This window comes from Pundamilia nyererei, unplaced genomic scaffold, assembly GCF_000239375.1.
Source record: "Pundamilia nyererei isolate P.nyererei 1_Seehausen unplaced genomic scaffold, PunNye1.0 scaffold00010, whole genome shotgun sequence".
Taxonomy (NCBI): domain Eukaryota; kingdom Metazoa; phylum Chordata; class Actinopteri; order Cichliformes; family Cichlidae; genus Pundamilia; species Pundamilia nyererei.
The window spans coordinates 5,609,500-5,635,088 of NW_005187411.1; the positions used below are offsets into that span (position 1 = coordinate 5,609,500).

Genomic DNA, 25,589 nt, shown 5'->3' on the forward strand with positions numbered 1-25,589 from the left:
AATGCAACATAAAATAATTAATACATAAATTAATAATTAATAATTGGATAATAAATTCAATGCTAATATAAATGTAACTGGTGCATGTCCAAGCTCCAGTATTCTTTGTTGTGTTTTGCTATAGGTCACGAAAAGAAAATGAGACAATCCCTTTTAAGGTCTTCTATGTATAGAAATGGAAAAAATCATTCATTGTAGCCCATTGGTAGGTGGTTGCTGAGCAACCTCATGATATCATAATGCATAATGCACGGTTGAAGTTTTGTGGAGGTAAACAGGATGCCACTGTCGTAAAATTAAAAAGGACAGTGTGCTTTAATAAGGCATTGTGCGTGCATAAATTCTTAAAACAGATCACTTTAGCCCACTGAAAGGTGGTTGCTAGACAACGTGACAATATCATAAGATCTGATATAGATAAGAACCTTCAGGGATCTAATGCTGTGTCCACACTGGAAGCACTTCACAGCAGCGTGATAACTTCAGGCAACTACGGGAGAAATAAACACTGGGGATGCAAAGTGAGCGGAACCTCACATAAGTTTTTCTCAACTTGTGAGTGATTGAAGAGACTACCAGTGAGGATTCTCTTGACTAACATATGACCTGATGACTTGGTAGTAAACTTGGTAGTAGTACATTAAGACAATTATTTTGCACCACACCAGCCAAGCACCTCAGTTCTCTATAGCAACTATTCGAGGGAGTAATTTCTGTTAAGAGCCTGAGGTTAGTTAGAAAGAACAAAGCTGACCTCATAAAATAGTTGGAAAAAAATTCAATAGAAATTAATAAAAGAAATGTAAAAAGTAAAAAAATATTTTAAGAAAATAATCATATAAATGCAATGATGCAGGGCTGAGATAGATTGTGGTCGTCCGACCAGAGATATCGCTAGCTCCAGGACATCGGGCTAGCGATTTTGCAAGCCCTGATGTGTAAATCAATAAATAGAATGTAAAATCTAATTGGAAGACGAATAAATAGAGGATTAATTAAACGGTAAAGAAATACACGAGCAAATCAAAATAAATATAAATATTGTTTTGTGTGTGTGTGTTTACTAACAATCATTTGTTTAGTTAGCTTTATTTTTGGCTCATGTGGTCCTCCATACATTAGGGGGGCTAGACCAGACTACTTGTTTGCCTGCTGAGACTCTGACGGGTGGGGTACTTAGGGGGCGTCAGTTCCCTGCATGTGTGCGTCTTGGCCGCAGGTGGGCAGCATTGAGCCGGTCAGCTCGCACCCCCTCCCCTCTCCCTTTGCACGCCGTATTAGCATTTTCCCCAAAATCTGTCCATCTCACCAAAACACTCCGAATGGGAAGAAAATATGGCATGAAGGAGGCGGCTGACGACCACGGTTCACCGTCTTCTACCGAGCGCGAGCACCGACTGAACATGGACTTAAGGACACGCGGCGTAAGCAGCAGCGCGTGCGGAGAGCAGAGACAACGGAGCACAAAGCGGATGGAAGAAAACGCTCGGGTTGTCGCTTAGCATTTCACGACCCATCCTCAGCCTGTGATATCGCCACAGACGCGCAGAGAGGACACAAGGTGGAGGCCGGCGGGCTGCTCCGAGCCTCACACGAGGGTATATACTGAAATAATAGCGGGACGTATTGAGCAGCCTCATCAGTGCCATCAGCCCCGGTTGAATAAAAGAGGAGGAAAATGAGGTAAGCACCGTATCGTGCGCTGTTTGACGCGTCATGGCAGCTGCGCAGCGACACGGAGCCCTCTCCGGGGCTACATCTGCATTTCCACAATAACCTCGCTGGAATGATCATTTACTGAATAAATGCAGCATCTTCTCATATTTTATTGCCAGTTTTTCCTCCGGGTGCCCACCCACCCGGCCTCATCCCCTTCACCCACCTTCCATACGTGCGCCCTTTAACTGTGCGCTTTTATGTCATATTGTTAAATGGCGAATTATCGAAATGACTTCTCCGCTTTCCACCCCCCTCCACCCCCTTCTTTGTCACCGCCGGACCCACCCAGCGCATTGAAGGCAGGATTCAGGCCAGGTTGATGTTGTCATGGAAACGACAGCATCATGTATTTCCCTACATAAGCAATTCGGGTGCACCCGGTGAAATGATAAAAAAATAAAATAAAATACTGCTTTCGTTAAATGTGATTGATGCACCACCGGGGTGAGTGGCTGCAGGAGGGGAGTGTGTTGGTGTGGTGGGTGGGGGACAGGATAAATGAGGGTGCTTATAACCGTGGCAAGAGGAGGAGGAGGGTGTTTATTCCGGTGGTTGCCAGGCAGGTTAACAGACCCCCACCCCCTCACCCACTTCCCATATACACCTACAGAAACCATGATGGTTGCATATATGCATACTATCCAGTCTGTGGCTCTTTTTGAAGTCATTCTACATCTGAGCTTATGGGCGGTATTTTGAGCCCTTTCCTGGTTGTGCTGGTATGCAGAACGCGCTGAAGCCCAGATCTTCTTCTTCAGCAGGAGGAGCAGCAGTCTTTATACTCTGTGCTATTTATGAAGCAGTCCTTTTATGTTTTCCCCTTCCTGCCTTAGTTTGACTCCTCCATGTCTCCGTAGCTGCAGTCAGCCTGCACCATTCCGTTTTACAGCCTCAGATTTACTCTGACAGCTCTCCTCAGATACAGTGCACTCTCGCTCTGCTTTTCCTGTAGCTACCGGTGTTGGTCTGTATCTTTGGGAGAGAGTCTGCTGAGAGTCTGTGGAATCAAAAAGGAAAAGGAAAAAGAGAGAGAAAGGAAACAAAAAATGGGATAAATCATATTTGTGAAGTGTTTCTGTTTTTTTATTTCCAGTCCCAATAATTCACCGTCATCCTGTAACCTCACCCAGCACAAAGCCAGTGGCTCAACTGCTCCAAGACGTAAACATGCAAGATTCATATCTTCCAGTCCAGTCAGATGAGAACGCCGTTTCCTCTTTTTCTGTAAAGCAACGCTGCTTGTATCCCATCCTGTGTGTTTGTCTTCACCCGAGGCAGATCTGCTCTTTGACTCAGGCCCAAAAGGGAAGTCTTAAATCTCCACAAAGCATCAGCAAGGGGCGACCTGGCTTTTATTTTTGCAGGGTTAAAGGGAAAAAAAGAAAAAAGAATTACATTCAATGGGCCCATTTGTTCAACCTCGCCGCTTCCATTTGCTGCATTTATGTAAGGGTGCGCATGCATTCATGTATGTGGATGCCCATGCACTTGCACATAAGTGTACACACGAGAGTGGAGTTATTTTTAGAGATTTCATTAAGGGGCGCTTCTTCTCTACCGTCAGTCTAGACCTGGCTGTTTCTGCATGCTTGTGCGTGCGTGTTACGAGTAGGCAGAGTGGATTGGGAGGAAGAACCGTGAGCGTGCATGTAGGCGTCTGTCCATTGCTATTACAGGACAGGATTATTTCTGAAGGGCTCGTTGTGGTGATTCACTGTGCAAAAAGTAGAATGAGCGAGTGCACTCACTGCAAGGTAAAACGCTGAGTTATGCCTCCTACTGCAGGCTGCTGCCCTCTGAGCTGATCAGAGAGCAGCTCCACGAGAGACGGCATCACCGCAGCCACAGCGCTCCCATTTGTGATACAATGATAAAGCCTGGATTTCAGGGGAAAGGAAAATGGCTTTTAGCTAGCAGTAATAGTGACAACTGAATATCACAAATGATTAATTGACTCTCACATGGCAATCCTTTATGAATCAACCCTTATCTGGTTGTTTTCTATCTGCTCCTGTAAATCATCCATAAGGCTGTGTCCTTTGGCATTGTGGAGGTCAAACAGGTTCAGCCTAACCTTTAGTCTCTCCATTTTCACTCCCCAAGGGTTTCGCTAGATCCAAATATTGATTAGTATCAATTCCAAGGCTGGTATTGGTATCAGATCAATATTAACTCTCCAAAAGTAATCAATCAATATAGACGATACTTTTCTATCCTCTAAGTTCAGTATGTAGCCTGGATTGTGTTTAATAATTCTTACATGAACTACAATAAAAGCTGAAAAGTGGAGTTTTTTGTGTGAACTCATTACTGTGGAAAGTAAAAATCACCGTGATTTAGTAATCATTAAAATGTCTTCAAAATCAGCAAACTGATGACAATGATTCATCTTATAAATCAAGACACGCTGCTCTCTTCTTAAAGGTTAAAAGTTCTGGTATCAGTATTGGTATCTGGCCGTATATTTACTTGCAGTAACAACATTTTAACACTTTTTTTCTGTTTGTTGTGGAGTTCAAAGTCTGCTTGAAAGTTTTCGCTTAGGCCTCAGCCGAATGTCACTAATCCTGGACGCACATGAACTCAGACCTTCTGGGTGCCACTTTAGAACCTCGGATCCGTTGTGTGTTTCTGGCTATTTTCTTAAATCCATAAATCTTCCTAATCTTTCAGTGGATCGCTCTTTGTTTGTTTCCTACACCTCGGCTCACTGCTGCAAAGAAGCTTAAAAGCCTTTAAGTTTGCTCCTGCCAGATGGACCGCCGTTGGAGGGCGAATTCTGATAAAAGCCGCAGGGATGCCGCGAATATTACACCACATCGGGGAAACTTTTGTTGCTCGTTACGCTCTGTTGTTCCTGGAGAGAACGGGAATGTTGTGTCCGTTATGATATCTGAGCTGAATGAATGAACTGTTGCTGTTGTTTCCTCTTCTGTAGTTAATTAGTGATAAAAGGCTGACATGCAGAATCTATTTAAAGCTCCGGTATAGAAAGGGGAGTGTAAAAGCGCTCCTGTTTCCAATACAGGCTAACATGTAATTTCCATCCAGTGGAAATTATTCCTCGGAGGTTGAAAGACAACGACTCGGTCCCCGAAGCAGAGGGAGGTGACTGGTCTGCGCTGGTCACATGTTCTCTCTCTCTTTTGCATTCCCTTACTCTGTTGCAACACTCCTCATCTCTCTCGCTCACTCCTTCCCTCCTACTCTCTCTGTGTCTCATGCTCATGACTGCCTTGCTGGCGTAGTAGATTTTTTCTCTTTTTTTTAAACTTTTTTAGAGGGATGTGAAGAGGGGAAAGACTGAGTTGACTGCAGCAGAGTTGGACAGCATGCGTATTGCTCTCTCTTCTCAAGGTTGACATTTCCCCCTCTCCTCCATAATCTCCCTTTTTTATACTTCCTTCCATCCCGTGCTCGAGGACTGTGCCCGCTTCTCCTGCGACATGTATTCCCTGGACGACTTCGGGTAAGGCAAAATGACTCATCAGTGATCGTCTCTTCTCTGTGTTTTTGGAGTTGTGTGAGTAAAGCTAAGGTTGGCTTTGAGTTGTGCGGTAATGATGTAGCCTCCTTCACTCTGTGGTGTTTCTGTTTGAAGCCTGGCTCAGCTTTCAGACCACACAATCTGTTTGCTCCTTGAAACAGGATTGTGCGCCTGCAAGAAAAACCCCTATTTCACCAAGCCCGACATGCCGCTGAATATGTTGAATTGGAGGAAAAGCTTGGAAAAAAATCTCCTCCAGGAGTTGCTGACTTTCTCTCCTTTCCTTTTTTCCACCCCTCTGCCTGTGATTCTTTGGAGCCAGCTGTTGCAGAGAAGTCTGATTGGTTACCCTCTAGCAGTCTTTCATTGGTTCAGTCTTTTCCTGGCAAATAAAGGAATGAGTTTCTTGCTGCCTGCCATTGAATCTGCTCAGCTGCTTACTCTTGTTCACGGGACTGATCCCATCTGACTCGTTGCATGTGCGTGCATTTGAGAAAGGAAGTCAAGAAGAAAGAGATAGAAAGTGTTAATCTGACTGGCTGATTGAGTGAGACTCTCAAGAGAGGGTATAGTCCAGTATAATGTGGCCCTGCCAGATTAGAGCGGGTCATGGCGATTTGTTAAAGCACAAATACAGATACAGAGCCGAGTGGGGCAGAAGAGATAAGACTGATGGTTTACACTTGACCGCGTGCACTCTAGTAATCTCCATCACAGGGAAGATCTCTCAGCATCTCTCACAGTATGCTCACTATTTATGACAGTGTCATTCTGATTGTAATGTGGAAATAAAAACAAAAGTTGTCCAAAACGTAACCTCAAATTGTGAAATCAAACCTAATGCTCCGTTTTTCTACCGTCCAGACCTCGGCCCATTCTTATTCCCATCAACGACACAGGATACAAAGAAAAATACGAGCTCCGCGGGGTTGTTTATTATTCTCCGGCTGAGAATGTTAATCAATCTGAACAGGCTAACGCTCACTCTGTTCTTCCTGTGTTCTCGTTTCTGTAACCTACAAAGTATTTTCTCTCCAAACGGAAGCGGCGGATCCCTTTAAGGATCAGGATTAGCGACGGTGACGAGGACTGGAGAAGGTGGAGGAGAGTGGTGGGGGAAGGGTAAGACAGTGAAATGTGGGGTTGCCATCCATATTGTACTGTATGTGATCACAGTCGGTTAGCCTGAGGCCCAACTGGCATCTACAGGGTAATGAATAAGTGATGGTATTATGGAGGTCAATGTGCTGATTTTACTGTTGGTTGTTGCCTGATGCACTGCAAGCGAGTGATCCGCCTTTATTAAGAAAACAGAGAATCAGAAAAGTCTCATTATTATGATTTAGTATGAGTATATTGGCAGTGCTGCGACATCGCACTGCAGCTTTGAGCTCAGTGAACATAAAACAATCTATGCAAAAATGAAAAATCTAACATTTCGCACATTACAGATGATCCGTCTGAATATTTGTATGTACGATGAGATTTCCCAGTGTCGGTGGTTATTTCAGTTGTTTCACTGTTCTCAAACATCGTGTGATGACGAGCTAAAAGATGTGACTACAGTTAAGTTACTGTTTCCCTGGCACAGAAAGAGGAACAGCAACTGGTATCTCAGGAGTAGTGAATAAGTTACGGTATTATGGGGTTAGTGTGGGAACACTATTGACTATCAGGCAAACTGTTCATGATTGGTGCATCCCTGGCATCGGTCTTTATTCAGCTCTACTTTATGTCTAGTTTTTCTTTCAGTGCTTTCAAATTAATTACGCTTTTTTTTTTTTGTTAAAATTCTGCACTTGAAAAGGACTTTGAGATTTTGAAAAATTTTGACATTTTAGGTGATTACCAGCAAAAAGAAGAAAAAAAAACAAGCAAAAATAAATCAATTACAAAAGGTTTTTTTTAGCTTTTCATAAGCGTATATGAGAGTAATGTTGTGAATCATCAAACACCCCATGACTATCACAATACTTCACCTATTGAGGCTTCTGCTGCACTGGAAGCCTCAGTAAAAGAATTTACTGCAATTTTTAATATTTTGCAATAAAATATCACCTATTTTTAAACTGCAAATTATAATTTCGAATTTTAACTGTTAGTATTTTTTTTTTAATCTCACTTCAGTTATTTGAATGGGGTCAGTTTGGCTATTACATGCAATCTGATTGTGATGATGCAGCAGTTAACTGTGATAAATCACTGAAAATAATATATCTGCTGTTGTGTACATGGACAGAAATTCACATTTAACTTATAAAACCAGTTGAGTGGAGATTTTTTCAGACTGGCAACACGTTGGAAATCTGTCTGTATCTTTGAGTGTTTGCAGTCAGTCCAACCAAGACTGCGACTGCAGAAAGGTTGCCATCTATCAGGTATGTCAGGAAGTGCTGTGTGGCAGGCAGGAGTTGGACCCAAGATGCAGGCACTCAGACTCGAGGGATGAACTCAAAAAACTCAGCTTTATTTGCTGACAGGGGAAAAGCATACAAAACTAAACTACACAGGGAAAATATAAACTTACACTTTGCAGGGAGGCACACGAGGAAACACACAGCTTGAGGGACGACACAACACTGACGCAGAGAAACACAGGGTTTAAATACACTGGGAAGTAAAGAGGGGAATGAGACACAGAAGGAGGGCACAGCTGGGGGAAATCAGACCTGACGAGACAAGGAAGCAAGGCAGGACACATTCACATAAGACACGGACCTTCAAAGTAAAACAGGAACAACACAATTGACACGGTAGAGACAGTAACTAAGAAACACAGAGACATAACCATAAGGCAAAGAACCAAAAAACTAGAGATGATAAATAATACACAGAGGGAAATCCTGAAACACAAGAAGCTCAAAACATGCGAAGACACAGACCAAGAAACGCCGACTTTACACAGAACAGAGGGGGCACAGGAAAACATGAGGGGCAAGGGATCAAAACTAGAAACCATAAAATAAATCACACAAGTACTCGACAAAATACAAAAATCACAAAAGAACTAAAAACGCAGGGTCAGGAGACCCAGGATCCTGACAAGGTAGGGTTAATAGAAGGCCACCTTGATCAAAAGTGCTTGTGAGTGTGCAGTGACTTCAAGCTCTGGGAAACCATTTAGTCACCAATAGTTGCAGTCGGTCACAAAATGTGAAAAAATTCAATAAAATCATCAGAACGCTGCCAAGTTTTTGTGTAGAGGTAAGGATGTTCCTGTCTTATTTTCCCTCATGTGACTGAGCCATTAGCTTACTCTGATTAGGAGGTATTTTAGTGTCCAGTGTTGGATGGTTAATCAGTTCATTTAATGTAAGTTTGCTCAGCTAACATTAACTCAGGCTGGTGATGCATGAGATGAGCCCTCTGTGTAATAAAACTCCCAGACTATTTAATTAAATTTAATAAAATTTAGATATTTGGTGTCCCTGTATCGATACAATATTGTCATGCAAAATATTGCAACACTATGCTTTAATTGCTATCGTCCTATTTTTTAAAATAAATATTATTTTGCTGTGGCATACATTTATTGGAAAAATCCTAAATAGAAAGAATAATAGCACCCTATGATCACTGTGAATGTGTCTTTTTCTTTCTAAGCAACAACGTGGCCTTCATGTTTGATTTTCGATGCGCTCACTTTCCCTGCAGCAGTTTAGCTCTTTCCTATTATCAGTTTATAAATGTTAGTGAGCAGGCAGTGTCTCCTCCTCTGGGCACAACAGAGCCTCGTCTGCCACAGATCGAGCTTGTTAACATTTACCCGTCCGGCCACAGAAACGTCCTGCGGTCCAGCTGGGCCATCTGAGTAGTTTCACTTGGCATGGCTGTTACCCCTGAATAACAAATCGCTGTTGATCGTGACCCCGGTTTAACCAATGTCAACGTGACACAGAGTGCCCTGTCACGCATCTTGGTGGTGGGACTCTGTCGTTTGGGTTGTTTGCTCTCTGAGCGGCATATGATGTCAGCCGTTAGAGCCGAGCGCATGTGAACCAGAGAGGTCGAAGGGTAATGCTCTGTCATCTTAACACTGGACTGCTGTCAGCCCAAGGTTGTGTGGATTTGTGTGTGAGAGCTTGAGCGGGAGATCGTTTATTTGTAGCCTGCAGGACAGCACACAGTGGACAGGGTCCTTTGCCAGAATCAAACCGGGAACGTTCTCTACCTCTGGTTTTATTACATTTGGATCGAATACTGCCGCTCCGCTCAACAATAACACCGATGCCTTCCAAAATGCCCCCACCTCCCTTTGCTGTCTCACCCAGAGAATCTAAACCAGATTGAGCGTTAGCTTGTGAGTTATTCAATAGCTTTTAATGGACATTTAGCACATACACACGCATGCACGCACACACATGCACACACCACCTCCAGTTAATGTGCATGCCCCGTGAGTGTTCATCCACTGTCCTCAGAGGTGGAGGACATCCCAGTCAATAGTAGCTGACCACAGTATGGACCACTGGTTGTTAATTCGGGCTCGGCTTATTTGGGTAGCTATGGCAACGGCAGGTCAGGAGGAGGGGCGGTTGGAGATAACAGCAGGACCCCCCCCCCCCCCCCTTCATACATCCAGTAAACTGTAGTGTGTGTTTGGATTTGTTAGGGGAGGGGGGGGTGCTGCTGGTTGAGACGGATATGAGGTAATCTCCCTTGGGTTTTCAGTACAACAATAGCGCAGAGGTTCAGTGACAATCGCACATTCACAATCGTGTGTTAGGGATCGCTGGCTGGTCAGTGACTTCATCTCTGCCAGTCTGTCTGTCCGTCATCGCCTTTGTTCCTGGATGGAGGGGCCATCCGTCAGCACTGCGAGAACTCGGGAATGTTCTAAATCTCATTTCGCTTCTAAGTGGATGATTTTAGTTACTCATGCAGCTGTTGCTCTTGTGCGTAATTTCTCGCAGGCTTTCAGGAGAGGATTAAACCACTTTTAATAGGTTAGAGTTTAAATGTAACGCAGCAGCACAGAAGGGAGTTTGTGTTATAGAGTGACGCTGCTGCTGCTGCTTTGTTTTGTTTTCCTGTTGACCAGCATGGACATACACCGGTTGCAAGCGCTGCGTTACTGCCTTCCTCAGAGTGTCAGTGACTCGGGATTGTTTTACAGCCACATCGCTGCCAGGTTTGTGCTGACACTTTGTTTGACGTCTGTCTGATCATTTCTACTTCCAGTAAGTAAGTCAGTGAGGATGAAGGGTGAAGATAGGAAGGAAGATGAAGGAAGGATGTCAAAGATGAGATAAAAACAGTTTGGGATGAGTAAAAAAAGTCAGATTGTTTAGTCGACGAGGTTTGATTATCGTCCACAAAGAAAGCACTGTAATATTCCAGCAGCACAGACGGACGAATCTTTCCCTGCTGTATTTTAATCAGAGCTGAAATACTAATCTGTCATCTTAATCTGGCCTCAGCAAACTGACACAGAATGGAGGCTATTTTGGATTAGTTATTGTGTGCATGGAGAATGTTAACTTTGCCATAAAGGTGGAATGAATCAGCTCTCTGTTTTTATGTTAAAAGTGCACAAAAGTGTGCAAAGTTTTGACTCTGATGTGTTTTGATGACTGTTCGCCTGATTGCAGCATTCCCATCAAAGCCAGAGATGCTGCCAGAAAGATGCGGTTCAGCGTGTGCACGTGATGCGACGCCGAGCATCTTCTTTATTCTAAACACGCTGCAGCTTCACACAGAGCATCTCTGAATAGAAGAGCTCTGTAAGGGCTCTATACATGTTTAATTCACACACGTGTTAAAGACTGCTTAGCTTCCGGCTAGAAAGGCAGCCTTTCAGGCCAGTGCACTTCCCCCCTCTCTCTCCTGGACGATGAAAGATCGAGGGAAGACATGGAAAAAGAGAGAAAGAGGGATATTTGGACGCTGCTGATGTTCCAAATGAGAGCGGTAGGATCAAACAGCTCTGCTGGCTGCCTTGTTATCACGAGGGAGAAGAAGAACGAAAGGGGGAGGCTGGGGGTGTGAAAATAAAGGACAATGAGGATTTTATGACGAGATGTGCAGCCGCTGCTTAAAACTGACTTCCCGTCTAATACATGCAACTCCTGTTGTGTCTGCTGCAGCACTGAACACTGAAAATGCATACGAAATTGTGAGCAATGTTAAATTTTTAAGTAAGAACGGGCATTTCATACAAAAGTACTGTTTCATATTCATTCTAAACTGCTCTTCAGAAATTGTCCCCCGACTCCAAACTCCTCTCAGATGGATATGTATCCTCGTGGTAGATTTATAGCCCCTTATTTTTCACACACATTATTGGCTTTTCGTCTTTCGTCTGGTTTGAATTGAAGATTTATTTGGGGGTATTTTAGCGTTTATTGGTGGTTGGGACAGTGAAGCAGATAGGAAAGGAGGGGGAACAACATGCAGGAAAAGCCAGGGGTGGAATCAAACTCATGTGCCACAGTGGCCTTGTGCCACCTACCTAAGCCAGCCAACCCAGGACCTGAACTCTATATTTTAAGATAAGCAATAGTTGTGTATCTGTTTCTATTTATTTTTCTTATAATTAATTGACTCCTCGAGTATTTTAAAATCATTTTATTTATTTGACCTGTAGAGGATATTAATTTAAACCTAAACCTGAATGAACAGGGAGAGAAGTGGCAGTGATAGGGGCAGAAACACAGACTGAAGAAGGACACCAAGTACACAAAATATACAACATATAGATATCAAGTGTAATAAGCAAACTGTCTGATCATTGTTTATGTTTTACATGGCTCTGAATGAAAAGGATTGTGCTGCAGAAGGATTCAAACAACTGAACCTTTTCCACAGAACAACTGGGGCATTTGGCTAAGAACATAAGCACATTAATGCAGTTTGAAATTAATGCCATTAAGACCACATCACTCTGTTCTCTCTCATTTAGGCTTAGTTGCATTTTGCAATATTGTGCAGTATATGAGTGGGGCGGGGGTCAGATAAATGCCCTGTGATCTATTAAGAGTGAGGCACAACATGATGGATCTGGGATGTGAAAGCCTTTGTGAATCGGCTGTGTGCTGTTGCTTTAAAATAGTCTTAGTTGTCTACTTAGCGGGACTGTGATACACGAGTTCAAAGGTCTTTTGAATAAGTACACCTCTGCTGTAGAATTAAATATATGTTACATTTGTTTTTCAGATTTCCAACTCCATATTTTTACTCTTGAACTCAGGAAAAGTACTTCAGGTGTTTTCACAGCTACACAAAAACCATCCTTTTCTGGGTGCAGCTGTCTGTAAAAAGCCCGTTTAGCTCCTCTCCCTTTAAGCCACACTTTTTCCGATTGGTCAACCCTCTGTAAAAGGAGATTTAAAGAGCTAAACAGCATGTGGGCGGGGCTCCAGGGCTCATATATTAAGGATATCCGCTCTCACTGACATCATACAGAGACAAGAGTGAAAAAAATCATGTCTGATACAGATTGTTTAGAGCAGTCTAAAGCCTGAGCTTCTCACTCGTAGGCATTATTTGTACACTTACCCTCATTTTTTGGAAAAACGTGGTCCATATTTGATATAATCTTCCATTATTATAGGACTAAATCTGTGACGGACATTAAAGAAAAGCAGAAATGGTCCCTTTAAGAGTCAGATTTGGCATGCTTGGCAAAATGCAGACAGCAAAAACACTGTAATTATAACTCTGTGAGTCTGTGTCACTCTTATTTATTTTTAATGACTGTGCTCCATATAGTTTAGTAGCAGTGTTAGGTTACATGCGGCAGTTACTACAACCCCTGCAATCTGGCCCCTGCCTCATATCTCACTGCATCCTTTAAACAGACTAAGTGTGTATAGCTTGCCGGGTTACCAGTGACCCAGCTTCACACTGTGTGTGAGCCACAGTGAGCTTGTGCTGTTTTTAGTTCCTCGGGCCTCCTTCCCTGCCTGTGCCTGTGAACACTACTTTCCCCCATGGAGCAGATTAGAGGTCTTGTACGAGAGTTAAGCCCGGGTTAATTTAGATTTAAGGCTGCAGTGAGGTAATGATCTGCCTGCTATGCTCTGTCTCTAATCCAGACAGACCTCTTCCTTCTGTCAGCCAGACCCCTTCACCCACTTAAACACACAAAGAGAGAGTGGCATCCCGTCTCTAAATGTATGGCTTTGCCCTGCTCTAAAGCCACGGGGGCTATAATCCTCATTGTGAGCATAATAATAACACTAAACTGGATCCTTACTTTACAACCAATCTCTCTGTCCCTGTTTCTGGCCCTTCACTAAAAATATCTGTTACCATGTAATGGTGTATGTACACTATGGGTACCATAATATACTGTGTGTGGGTGTATAATTATGTATTTCTCTTCCTGTTTGGGAAAAAAAAGGGGCAGCACCTCACATCACATCATAAGACTGACTGCCTCACCCTTAACGAGAAGATACTAAGAACCGAGGTGGATTTCTGGCTACTGTGCATGGTGTTAGTGGGTTATGTCTCTCCTTGTAGTTACAATTAATAATGTTTCAATGGAAACTTTTACAACAGTGGTTGAACTGTTGGTTGTTTGACTTCCTGACCTTTCCTACAACCAAATTTCCAATATGGGAGCAAATTCCTCTGCAGGAATGAAACATTTTTCACTTGAGGCTACTAATGTTTATTTCCCAAACATCTCCCTGACACTGACTGCATTTCTTTATTAGCTACAGCACCAACAAGGGATGCATAAAGCTGTGTAATTATCACTTCTGCTGCCTCTCTGGGTGCTTTCTTCTCTCTCGGCTGGCTTTCGTTGTGCGGGAGGTTATGGTGGGTTTTTGTTTTTTTAGGCTACTTAATTAGCATGAAATGAAACTCATTAGTTGGATAGATTAAGCTGTATTTGTGGCACCTCCAAGTTGCAGTGAATGATAACTGATGTGACAGTTGACAGAGTAATTAAGTGAGATTTATGGTGACATGAAAGGCTGGGGGAAAGCAGAGGTGCTGAAAAAGACCTCGGGTATGATAGCATGGCATGTGTCTTATGTTTGGTCTCACTGCTTCTCCTTTTAGTTAATTAATTTTAGATAAAAGTTCTCCCGTATTATTAACCATGGCCAAAGTTTCAAATAGTATCCTCTATTGTGGTTCATATGTAAAAATATACAGTAGGGAGCTGTACATTTTTATAGTAGATTACTGTTTTTTTCCCCTGCCAACGACAGAACTAATTGGATGGAAATGTTTAAGCGCAAGTCATTAATTCAGAAGTGTTGTCATGGTTACTGCAGTCATTTTAGTTTTCCTGTGATTGTTGCGGACGTGTGATGTGGTTCCCACTGATTGCGTGCCTAAAAATAGTGTAGAGAAAAAAGTGTTATAGTTTAGCTAAAAATGGGCCACCGTGAACCAGAGTTCAACTTAGAGTAGTTGTTACTATGAGCAGTACAAGGGAGTAGGAGAAGAAAATGTTGTAGTTTAACATGCAAATTTCTTGCAGTGCAGTGTTATTCCAGGAAAATTTAAAGGGAAAACTAACCTTCACTAACCTCTTTTTCTGTCATAGATTTGTCATGCATTTGTATCAACAGATCTCTGCTGACCGTGTATTTCTGTGACGCTTTAGTGTCCTTTAATAGTGTTTTTGACATCTAGTTTTCACAGAAACAAAGGCCTAACAATCCGATCCACGGTCATGAGCCGGCCATGCAGGGTCGTGCTCAATGACTCATCAGTTGTTCAGATCCGTTCGGGTGCCTTCCACTGTGAACCAGCAGGATGAAACAATTACCCCAGATACAAAAGCTAATTGCCATGATAACAGAAGCCCTGCCCCCCGGGTGCTACCCAAAGAAGACGCCTCGTGCAACACACCACGACCCACTCGCATCCCTGCCAAGGAAACACTAAATACAGCCAGTGATCTAATCTTTGATTTGCCAGACCTCACAGAAATATGAAACTTCTGTTTCTAATATGTCTCGACCCCTAATGTATGCTCTTAGTATTTTCTGGTCGTGATCAGTTTGAGGAGTCATTTCTGAAAATAACTGATCTCTGAGGGGAAACACTCAAATTGTATAATATAGGATTTGTGTGGAGGAGGGTGGGGTGAGGCAGGCACATATGTCTAACCATGTGTGCAGGGAAGTGCTTTGCTTAATTCAGAAGCCTGGGAATGTGGCCTCATTTTTACCGCTCGCCTATGAGGCTTTATTTGACATGAGGAAGGCTTCAGTGCACCAGAAGCCTTCATAGCTTTCTCTGTTCTTCTTTTATTTCTTTTCAATCACTGCCACTGTTCTCTTCTGCTACTTTTTCTTCTCACCCCACTCGGGCTGCCTTTGGGATGGATTTATTATCCAGCTTCAGCCTACTTATTCCAGAAAAAACAAGGTGCAACGCTCAGATGGGATCTATTGGGGAAATCGCATCCACTTTTTCCAGGAAAGAACTGGAATATTCAGAGTACTTGTTTCCTCTGCACCAATACAAATACACCAGCCACTTTATTAGTTACAACTAGGAAGTCCTGGATTGGACTGCCGCTCGCCTTCAGAACTGCTTCAGTTCTTTATGGTATAGATTCAACAGTTGCTGGAAACATTTCTCAGAGATGCTGGTCCATATTTTGCACACAGTTGCTGCAGATTTGTTGGCTGCACATTCATGATCCAATCTCCTGTTCGACCACATCCCAAAGATGGTCTGTTGGATTGAGATCTGGTGGCTACGGAGGCCTTAAAGTGTCATCATCATTTGTGACTTCCAATTGTAAGCAGCCATTGATACAAAGAAGGATGAAGCCATGCTTTCATGTTATTTACACCAAATTCTGACATTGCTATCTGATTGCTCAAGCAGAAATCGAGACTCATCAGTTCAGGCAATATTTTCCAGTATTGTGCTGTCCAGTCAAAACAGCATACAAATTGTAGCCTCCCTTTTGCTGTTCTTTCTGACAGGAGTAGCACCTGGTGTGGTCGTCTGCTGCCATAGTGCTTCTATGTGCATTGAGAGTTGCTCTTCTGCATACCTACTACTTACTATTGCCTTCCTATCAGACCAAAGTAATCTGGCCACTCTTTTGATTTTTGCCCAGAGAACTGTGGATATTTTGTCTTTTTTTTAGACGATTCGTTAAAAGGTTGTGCAAACATATCAGCAGTTTTTGAAATACTCACCAGCACGTCTGACCCCAACACTTACCTAAATCACCTTTTTTCCACATTCTGATGTTTAGTTTGAACTTCAGCAGTGGGTCATTTTCACATGTCTACATGCCTAAATGTTTTGAGTTCCTGCCATGTGATTGGCTGATTAGATATTTGTGTTAACAAGCAGTTCAACAGGTGGAGCCAGTATAGAGGCTATTGATTGTATATTAAATAAAACATGAATGTACAAGCTTATAGAACTGCTTTCTGCTGAATGCAGGTCTCATTAGCCTGTCAATATAATGTAAAAAAAACACATGTATTTCTTTTTTTATTCATGAGATGAATTATGCACTTTAAAGATATAAGATGTAGTCAATAAAGAACATAAGAGTGTCCTGGAGTCTGAAACTGCCCAAATGATCAATGCACTATAGTTCATGCAAGCTTTCTGCACTTTGATGAAATCGCTTTCATTAGCCATAATCAATACTTTTAATTTAGCATGCATGTAAAAGGTCACTTGTAATGATGAGGCCATAGTGAAATATTACCTTACTCTGCACGTCCTCTGAGCTCTACACAGCTCAACGATTTCTGTCTTTTACATTTTAACATGGCACATAAATAAAGTGCAGATGTGACATTTTAAAAGCAGACTGCTATATAAACAAAAAAGCCTGCTGCAGCCGTAATGTATGTCACAGAAATGTGCCAAAAAAATCAGTCTTTCACAGAAGAACTTTCTGGTCTATGTGGGCTGTCTCAGTTACATAAAATGAGCCTGGCTCCTGCGTTATAACATGCTACTGCCAGCCCAATTGCAATTATTCATGCAGTTTTTTAAGCTACTCTTCGTATTGTTTAGTCTTAGCCTAGCTTTATTATCACACCTGCAAAGTCTCTACCTATTTTCAGCTACTTATATCTGCGGTCTTATTCATTTGGTCACTACCCACAGCTTGGGACCATAAATGGGGGTGGTAGGCCTGTTCAAAAATAGTGTTAAGAATTGCTTTAGTATAAACCTCAATATTCTGCTGTCCTCTGTACAACCTTGAACATCAGTTTGATTCAACATGTTAATTTTAATGTCACTGATTTTGATATTTAGCCACAGCTGACCTTTTTCAGATTATGCCATATCGCCTTTCGTCACAAACACATAGTCACAGCCTCTCCTGTGTGTCATCTCTTACTCAGTCATCTTTGCTTTCTGCCTGAAAATCAACCAGTTCACTTTCTTTTTTAAGGTGAGCTATCATTCTAATTTACAGATTTGTATTCTTATTCTTAGACTACCTATTTTTATTACACTGGGCCTTAATTCTGCACCTCAGTTCATCTGCTGTCCTCTCCTCCTCCCACTTCAAGCTCGCTTTCTTCTGACTTGATGCCTCTGGATTTCAGAAGGCTTAAACAACAGATTGCTGGGTTCATAGCCAGAGTTTTATGCCTAAGATGATCATATTAAAGATATCTCCTCGCTTTCACATCATGCGGATTCTTAACTGGAAATACAAACTGCCTGAAAGCAAGCGCATAGAGAGGTTTGAAGCCTCTGCTTTCAGTTCACCGGCATCATTTGCACAGTTTGTATTGTTGCGTTCTTTGAAACTGAGCATTTTTAATATGAGCATCTACTATCCTCATGCTCTACCTATTTTCTTTTCTCTCTTGTTCCTTGCCATATGATCTATACTCCAGCACCCCCAAATAGTAGATCACACACAGAAGCATTTAGCACACTATCGAAATTGGTGAGAGCTCCTGTGTTATGGTCCTAATTCACACTTTTATACTCCTACAGTCCTCCTGTTTTTCCCTTTTTTTGCTTTATATCACATGATGTGTTGATTGAGTAACATGCAATGTCTAAGGATCAACTAGACATTTTTTTTTAACTTGTTGAGGAGAACTGAAACCATCCAACCTCTGGCACAAACTGCTCCAGAAATAGGGTCTGTTTTTGTAAGAAGATCCATCGCAGAGATGCAGCCGCCTCCCTTTTCCCCGCCCTGATCTGTCCCACTGGGACTGCGGTGGTCTGTCAGATCTCTGAAGTGGAGAGAAGTGTCTGTTATGTGATTAGAGGGTCCGTTAAACGTATTTAAAGGCCGTTTGTACTTGTCCCGCATTGTTTTGCATTGCTAGATTATAAGTTGATTTTAACTCTAAGCTTGGCTAAGCAGAAGCAATGTGTTTGTATCTATTTTAGATGCCAAGAAATGTGGAGGTTAAGGATGAATCATACCTATCAAATACACAGATCAACCTGCCCAATACTGTACGGCCCTCATCGTGCCACCAAAACAGCTCTGACCCATCAGGTCATAAACATGGGAGCCTTTTGGTCCACTTGGTTGTGGGTTAAGTCTTCAGTATTTTCAACACATGCTTGATCAGATTTGGATCGTGGGAGTTTGTGTGTTTTCATTCCTAAATAACATTCACTCAGTTCCCAGGACTCCTGATTTTTCCAGCATATCATTGCAGTGCAATTGCATGATCGGTGTTATTCAGAGGTTTTAATTTTGTCTGATAAAACTTGCAATTCTTTCCTGCAGCGGATTGCTTTGTGTTTCAGATTTGTGCTATTTTCAGGAGACTTCATATTTCCGTCTGCCCGCCTGAATTTCCTGTTTCATTTTGAAGTTCCTGTTTGTCCCCAGACAGAGATTTTTTTTTATTGTGTAACCATTTTCCAGGCATCGGCGCTCACTTTTGTCTTGCTTTTTACTCTCACATGGTGATATTGCTGCCGGTTAGCTCAACAGCAGTTGTGCAGTGGGGAGAGATGGATACTTGACAGAGGGAGGGAGGTTGTAACCGTGGGAGTCCGTCTGTCAAGCGAGTTTTAAAGTCTCCTCCCTTAGGAGCGCTGCGATGTGCTGCTCACTTTGTTCAGACGTTTTTACCCAAAAATGATGCACTCGACACAGCTGTCATGTGTCAGAGCGGTGCTTTTATTTTGACATTCCCAGATAAGTGGTTTCGAAGGGATCGGAAAATATTTTGACAGCAGGTTATTTTATACCACTAATAACATTTCTTATTTTACAACGTCTTTATCAGAAAACATCACTTCCTTGTCTGACTTACATTTTCTGAATAATATAGGAATTTACTGCATGGGTGAATCCAATAGAAAATGCTGCTATCTCATCATCGCTGACTTTTTTGTGAGGCTGTTAAAACAACCACAAGGGAACCAGAGAGCAGCTGATTGCAGGAAAGTAAGAGGAAGCCGGCTGAGACCGAACATGTTAGTGCTGCACCGGGGGGTCTCTCAGGTGTCATGCTGTCTTCCTCCTGCAGAGCGGCACGTTGAAGGAAAGGATGTCAGAGAAGGGTCTCATACGGTGGCATTTCACGCTGATGTCCTCAGAGCCTTTGCAGCAAATCGTGGCTCCTAATAAATTCTGTGCAAACCAACCTTCTTTTCACATCTCCTTAGCCGTCTGTTATTTTTATTGATCATTTAATTTTAGTAAATTGTTCTGTCTGTAACAAGGTGGCATATAATAAGTTCAGTGGCACTTTTAAATATTCTCTCTGCAATTTTGCATGCATTTTTTTGTCTTTTCAGTCATTTGAAAGTCTCAGTTGACTATATTCATATTGAATTATATATTCTATATTAAAACCATATCCAAACTGTAAACCTAAAGGCAGCTACAGTTTGTTCATTTATCCATTTTTGAAAGGACAAATGGGACCGGCACGCCCTGAATAATTCACAGCCTTTAATTGTGCAAGCATAAGAGAGCAGCTGTGTCAGCTGCTGAGAACCTTGACATTATTGCCAATTGATCCACTTGCCAACCAAAGGACGAGAGGACATAGACTGTATATAAAAGATGGACACAACAGACTTACACACTAAATATCTAATCTAACAGAGAAAAAGGTCATGCAATAGGAACCGCTGCTTAAAGCGTACCATGCCCTTTGTATGTGTTCTCCTGACTGAGGCCATATTTTACCAAATGAACTTTATATTTCATTTAGTTGAAATGAACAATTGAGATGGTAAACTGATTTTTGCTCAGGTCATAAATCAAGTAAGAAATAGGGTCATTTTCCCATAGACTTCTGTACAGTCTTGATTTCTTTTATAGCTATAGCCGCCCCTTGTACCGGATGAAGGCGTCACTTTTCAGTCCCAGGTGCAATGAGAGGCCTCTTATAAATATAGTCTATGGTACCTCCCTGTGAAATGTGAGGAGTTTGCTGATTTCCTATATTGTTAAAGCTGGAATGAATTTTGTGATTTGTAATCTGTTTCTGAATATTTTTGCCAGCTAATCCACTCCTTCAGTGTGGGAAGTTTTGTTATGCTCTATGTTATTTTTCACAAACTGTTGCAGAGTTTAAGGCAATGTGCACACAACCAGCGCTTTGTTAGTTTCCTTTCTCCGGCCCTCACACCTTCAGGCTGCTAATGTGTCTAACGTCCAGAGAGTGTCGATCCCTGAGGTGCTGAAAGTGGAAATTTCAGGAACTTGAAGTTGTCACCTGTTCTTTTCCTCGCCACCTTCTCACATGTGCTTCCACGCTGTGGCTTCAGCAGCATGAGTTCACTTTTAGGAGCGCGTGCTGCTAAAGTCACGGCGGTCGCCACACGCAAAAAAACGAGTTAAACTTTTACAAAGCTGCGTCCGCTGTAACTGATAATTTTGTGATGTGACTTGTGTAAGCCACATCAGTCAGTGGCCAAATGCATCTCTACACTGAAGTAATTTCTTTGCAGTTCTGTGGTTGTGAACACGGTTATTTAATGCTCACTGGTAGCCGTGTGTCCTCTGACTTTTCATTAGCTTCTTACCAAGGGTGCCTGTAGCTGGCAACATGTGTGCTGATCAAACACATGTTTTTAACACAGTGTGTCATTAGCCAGCACGCCACACACACTCACACACACCCTTCTGCATCGATGCCTGTTTTGTTTTTTTATGAAACTGCACCACAGTAAAGGCCACAAGGAAAAGGGGAATTTTCCAGAGTTTCGTTTTAGTTTGAGGTCTTGTTTATAGATTTTAAAAACAGCAACCCGTCCTTTACTCAGCACATGCACGGCACATATATAAGCTGTCAGATTTCATACAGTGGCCAAAAGTTCCTCCTTTAGTGGTGACCGAAAAAAGGTGTGGTTCGCCAGTCCCAGTGGCCCTCGGCTCACCAGAAAATTACACACTAAATCTGTTTCACTGGTTTTATTTTATTGACTGCCATTATATTTGCTTTTAAGGTCAACGCTGACAGTATAAAGAGTGAAACGAAGCACTTTTTCTAGGATGTTTACCAAACCTTCTGATCTTGTGTTCTCTCTCCCCTTCTTCTATACCAGTGAACAGAGTATCTGCCAGGCACGGGCCTCTGTGATGGTCTACGATGATGCCAGTAAGAAATGGGTGCCCATCAAGCCTGGGCAACAGGGCTTCAGCCGAATCAACATCTACCACAATACTGCCAACAACACCTTCAGAGTGGTGGGCGTTAAACTGCAGGACCAGCAGGTGAGAGTCACGAGCAACCAGCAGCGCACGTCGCATGACGAGTGGATGTTTCGCTGGATAGTGTTAGTGACAATTCAGTATAAATACAAATCTATTGATTTTTCTATTTCCATATAAGGTTGTAGATTACTATTATTTTTATAGTTTACAGTATCACTAAAACAGAGAGGATTTCCAATTATACACTCACCAGCTACTTTATTAGGTACGCTTTGCTAGTCCTGAGTTGGACTTCCTCTAACCTTAAGAACTGGCTTAATTCTTAATTTTTTATTCAGCAAATCTCACATCTGGAGACACAGATGTTGCTTGACAAAGACATGATAGCATCACACAGTCCTGGAGACTTGTCTGGTGCATGTTGATTATGTCCAGCACATCCCAGAAGCACTCTGTTGGATGTAGATCTGGTGACTGTGGAAGTAGAGAGAACTCAAACGGCATCTCAAGATGTAGCCTCAGTTTCCTTTTGTTAGCTGGCGTTAGTGGCACCTGGTGTGGATGCTGTAGAACATCTGCTTCAAGCATCAAAATGCTGGACATTCAGAGATGGTCTTCTGCACTGATACTTACTGATTGTAACAAGTAGTTATTTGAGTTTCTGTTGCCAACCATCAACTCAAAGCCGCCTGGTCATTATCCTCTGACGTCTGGCATCAATAACTAAACTGCTGCTCACTGGATGTTTTTGTCTTTTTGGACCAATCTGAAATTCCAGCAGATGAACAGTTTCTGAGATACTCAGACTATCTCACACCAGACATCATGCCACATTGAAAATCACTTAAGCCAACTTTTTCCTTCATTCTGATGCTCGATTTTAACTTCATCAGGTCGTCTCGACATGCGTAAATCCATTCAGTTGCTGCAAAGAAACACTGCTGATATTCATGACTGGATTTGTGTTTTCACTCCTGTTTTAATGGTTCTTTAGTTTTATATGGTTCAGACTGCTGATTTCGTTTATCTTCATGCAGTTGTTATTGTGTCATACGCATGCAAGATAATAGCTCATGGTTTATAGATTGCATTTCAGAAAATGTAATCCCTCTTTTGCTCTGCACGTGGACTAGTTTAATGGCCGGCTGAGGCATACCTGCTCAGACGTGACTACAAATAAACTATAAACCAGGAAGCTTCAGCTACAAAAAAATCTTCCCTGCTCACGGGGTCTGCATATTCATATTCATCATAAAGATGCAGTTAAATAGTTTTTATAAGGTTCTTAATAAGAGCAATCAATAAATCATTGCTACAGTCTACATACTAAATACTATGCTAAACCCTGTCCCTTATAAACACATGTTTATTCCCCTTTTTTTAGAATAGTTAAGCCTGCAAGAGTATTTATTAAGTAGGGGTGTTTTTTAACACATTTCACCGTGTATCTTCAGTATCATATGTATTTTCAGTTGTATCTTAATTTAATCGTTATAAGCTTTGATCTTCAAGTCCTGTAAGCTTGTTTTTCTGTAGTTTGACCACAAGTGTGCAGTATAGAGTGAAATACAACATGATCTGAACAGAGACCGTTTGTTCATCATCTATCATTTGATCTGGAATAAAATGTACAAGATACTTGATCTTGTTAAAGGCACTCAGATTATTATCAGACCGTTTAAAAGCAGGAATTCTTCAGTTCTTTAGATAGATGATATTTCGGAGATTGTGCTGCACACTTTACACAGAATATGCAGTAAGGAGCTGCTGCTGGGTGCGTTCAGCATTACAAGTCTAGAAGGACTTTGTTTAATGCTTTCAGTTTATTCAGACAGATCATCACTAAAATGATTTAAAAGAAAAAAATGTGGACAAAATAAAGATCATTAATCCCCCAAATGAGACAAAAACAACCTGAAATCTTTAACAAACAAGTTTTTACCTCTGTATTTGTTTATAGTTTCATTAGAGAGACAAGTCGGAGCCCAACATAGGTTTGAAACAAAAACTGCGACATTAATAAAATCATTTAATCTACGCAGCTGAATTCCTGCTAAACATTTCAGAATAGGCCTCATCCTCTGATGAACTGCTAACATTGAGTCTGATGGCTGTCGATCATGTTACAGACAGAAGCCGTCGTCGTAATAGCATATTTAGGATGTTCATCATAAGAGGTTTTATTGCTGTTGCTATAACTACAGTTATAAATTTTTTACAAGTACTTATATCTTGTATGAATAAGGTTCATTGCCTGGGTCTACCTGCTATGACCTTTAGCATAATAATCAAAAATCTAGCTATTCCAGTTAGGATGAACTTCTTTATAATGTTAGCAGAGCTTACTGCCTTCATAAAAAGCAGGTAGACATGTATTTATTTAAGGGTTTTTCTGGACAGCTCATATATATGTTCAGCATGTCACTGGTTAATATTATGCTCATCAGGTATGCAAGTAATCCCTGTGACCACAGCAGCCTCATCCACTGTCTCCTGAAAGGAGGGTTCCCCTAAATGGATATAGCTTTTTCAGCCAGGATGAACTGAAAGCTCAGTATAAGATAAATAAATTGAACTCTGAGTCTTGTAAAAGTATGTCAGGAGAGTCATTAATAAAACATATGGACATCTACTTTAACAATAATAAATTCTAACCTTGGCAGAACTAATTGGCAAATATTGAGTTCCTGTCTTAGATGATCACATTCACGTACACCGATTCTTTTCTTTCTTCCAACAAAGGTGGTGATCAACTATTCCATAGTGAAGGGCCTGAAGTACAATCAGGCCACCCCGACCTTCCATCAGTGGCGTGATGCCCGGCAGGTCTACGGGCTGAACTTTGCCAGTAAGGAGGAGGCCACCACCTTCTCCAACGCCATGCTGTTCGCCCTCAACGTCCTCAGCTCACCTGACAGCGGAGGTGAGCATTTGTCAGTAATGGAATAAGCACATGTTCTTGATCACTGTTGCTCCTTTTTCTAGCTATTTAAGCATTCACTCTGTTACCTTTTTATCATTCAGATTTCTCATTAAAAACAGGCATTCTGCTTTTGCGTTTCGCTTCCTGGCAGGCTAAGGACATTTTCCGAATGCTTGATTCAAATTAAATCGTTCCTCTCTCCGCAGTGAAACGGGAGATGAAAGCTTCTGAGCTGTTAGCTGTTGGTGTTGGAGAACTTTAATGTTTTAAGTGGAACTTCAGGAGGATTTTGGGTCGTACTTCAGGCAGCTGTCTTCAGTTGTTCATCTGTGATCAATTTACATCTATTTTTATCTGAAAAGAATGTCAGGTTACTGCAATGAAATGATCCAGCTTGTTTTCAGCTTGTTTTCATTACCTGGGTGTTCTTCAGTGTGGGTACTTGCTCATTCGGGGAAAGATTTGCACAGACAGCATGAGCTGGTTTAAGATACAATACATGAATATAGCAAGAAAGTATGTATGGCTGATAATAAAGCCGTTACACCCTCAGAGGTCTAACTGCTATGCTAAGCTCTACTACACCCTGCTGGTTAAATGTATGTACTGCAGGTACAGGCTCGACGGTGAGCCAAACAGCAGGCATGAATTGAGTCCCTGGATTTATATTTTTTATTATATGTATTTGTGCACAGAACCATTCTAGAGATTTAAGGATTCAGATCCGGTTTCTGTTCTGACTCCAAAAAAATGTATTGCTTTGAGTGGTGCCAACCGTAACTTCAGGTTTCATGCAGATCCACCCTTGACCTTTCAAGAGACAAACGAAAATACATAGAAAAGAAAACAAAAAAAATTGATCGCATGATCTCCTCAGCAGAGGTAAAAATAACAACATGAAA

The 25,589-nt window shown here is 41.9% G+C and overlaps 1 protein-coding gene across 3 annotated transcripts in view; it reads left to right on the forward strand.

Annotated features, from left to right (window-relative positions):
- Positions 1-1,217: 1,217 nt before the first annotated feature.
- evla (Enah/Vasp-like a) overlaps positions 1,218-25,589 on the forward strand; it is a 38,439-nt gene continuing 14,067 nt past the window's right edge. Inside the window, exons 1-3 of one of the 3 annotated variants that reach the window (XM_005723959.1) lie at positions 1,218-1,683; positions 21,656-21,824; positions 24,507-24,687. In XM_005723959.1, coding sequence (XP_005724016.1) covers positions 1,679-1,683; positions 21,656-21,824; positions 24,507-24,687 — 355 coding nt within the window. In that variant the 5' untranslated portion in view covers positions 1,218-1,678. Of the gene's footprint in view, positions 1,684-4,909; positions 5,189-9,933; positions 10,338-21,655; positions 21,825-24,506; positions 24,688-25,589 lie in introns of those variants that run through there. The other 2 variants (XM_005723958.1, XM_005723957.1) reach the window with 2 other exon arrangements.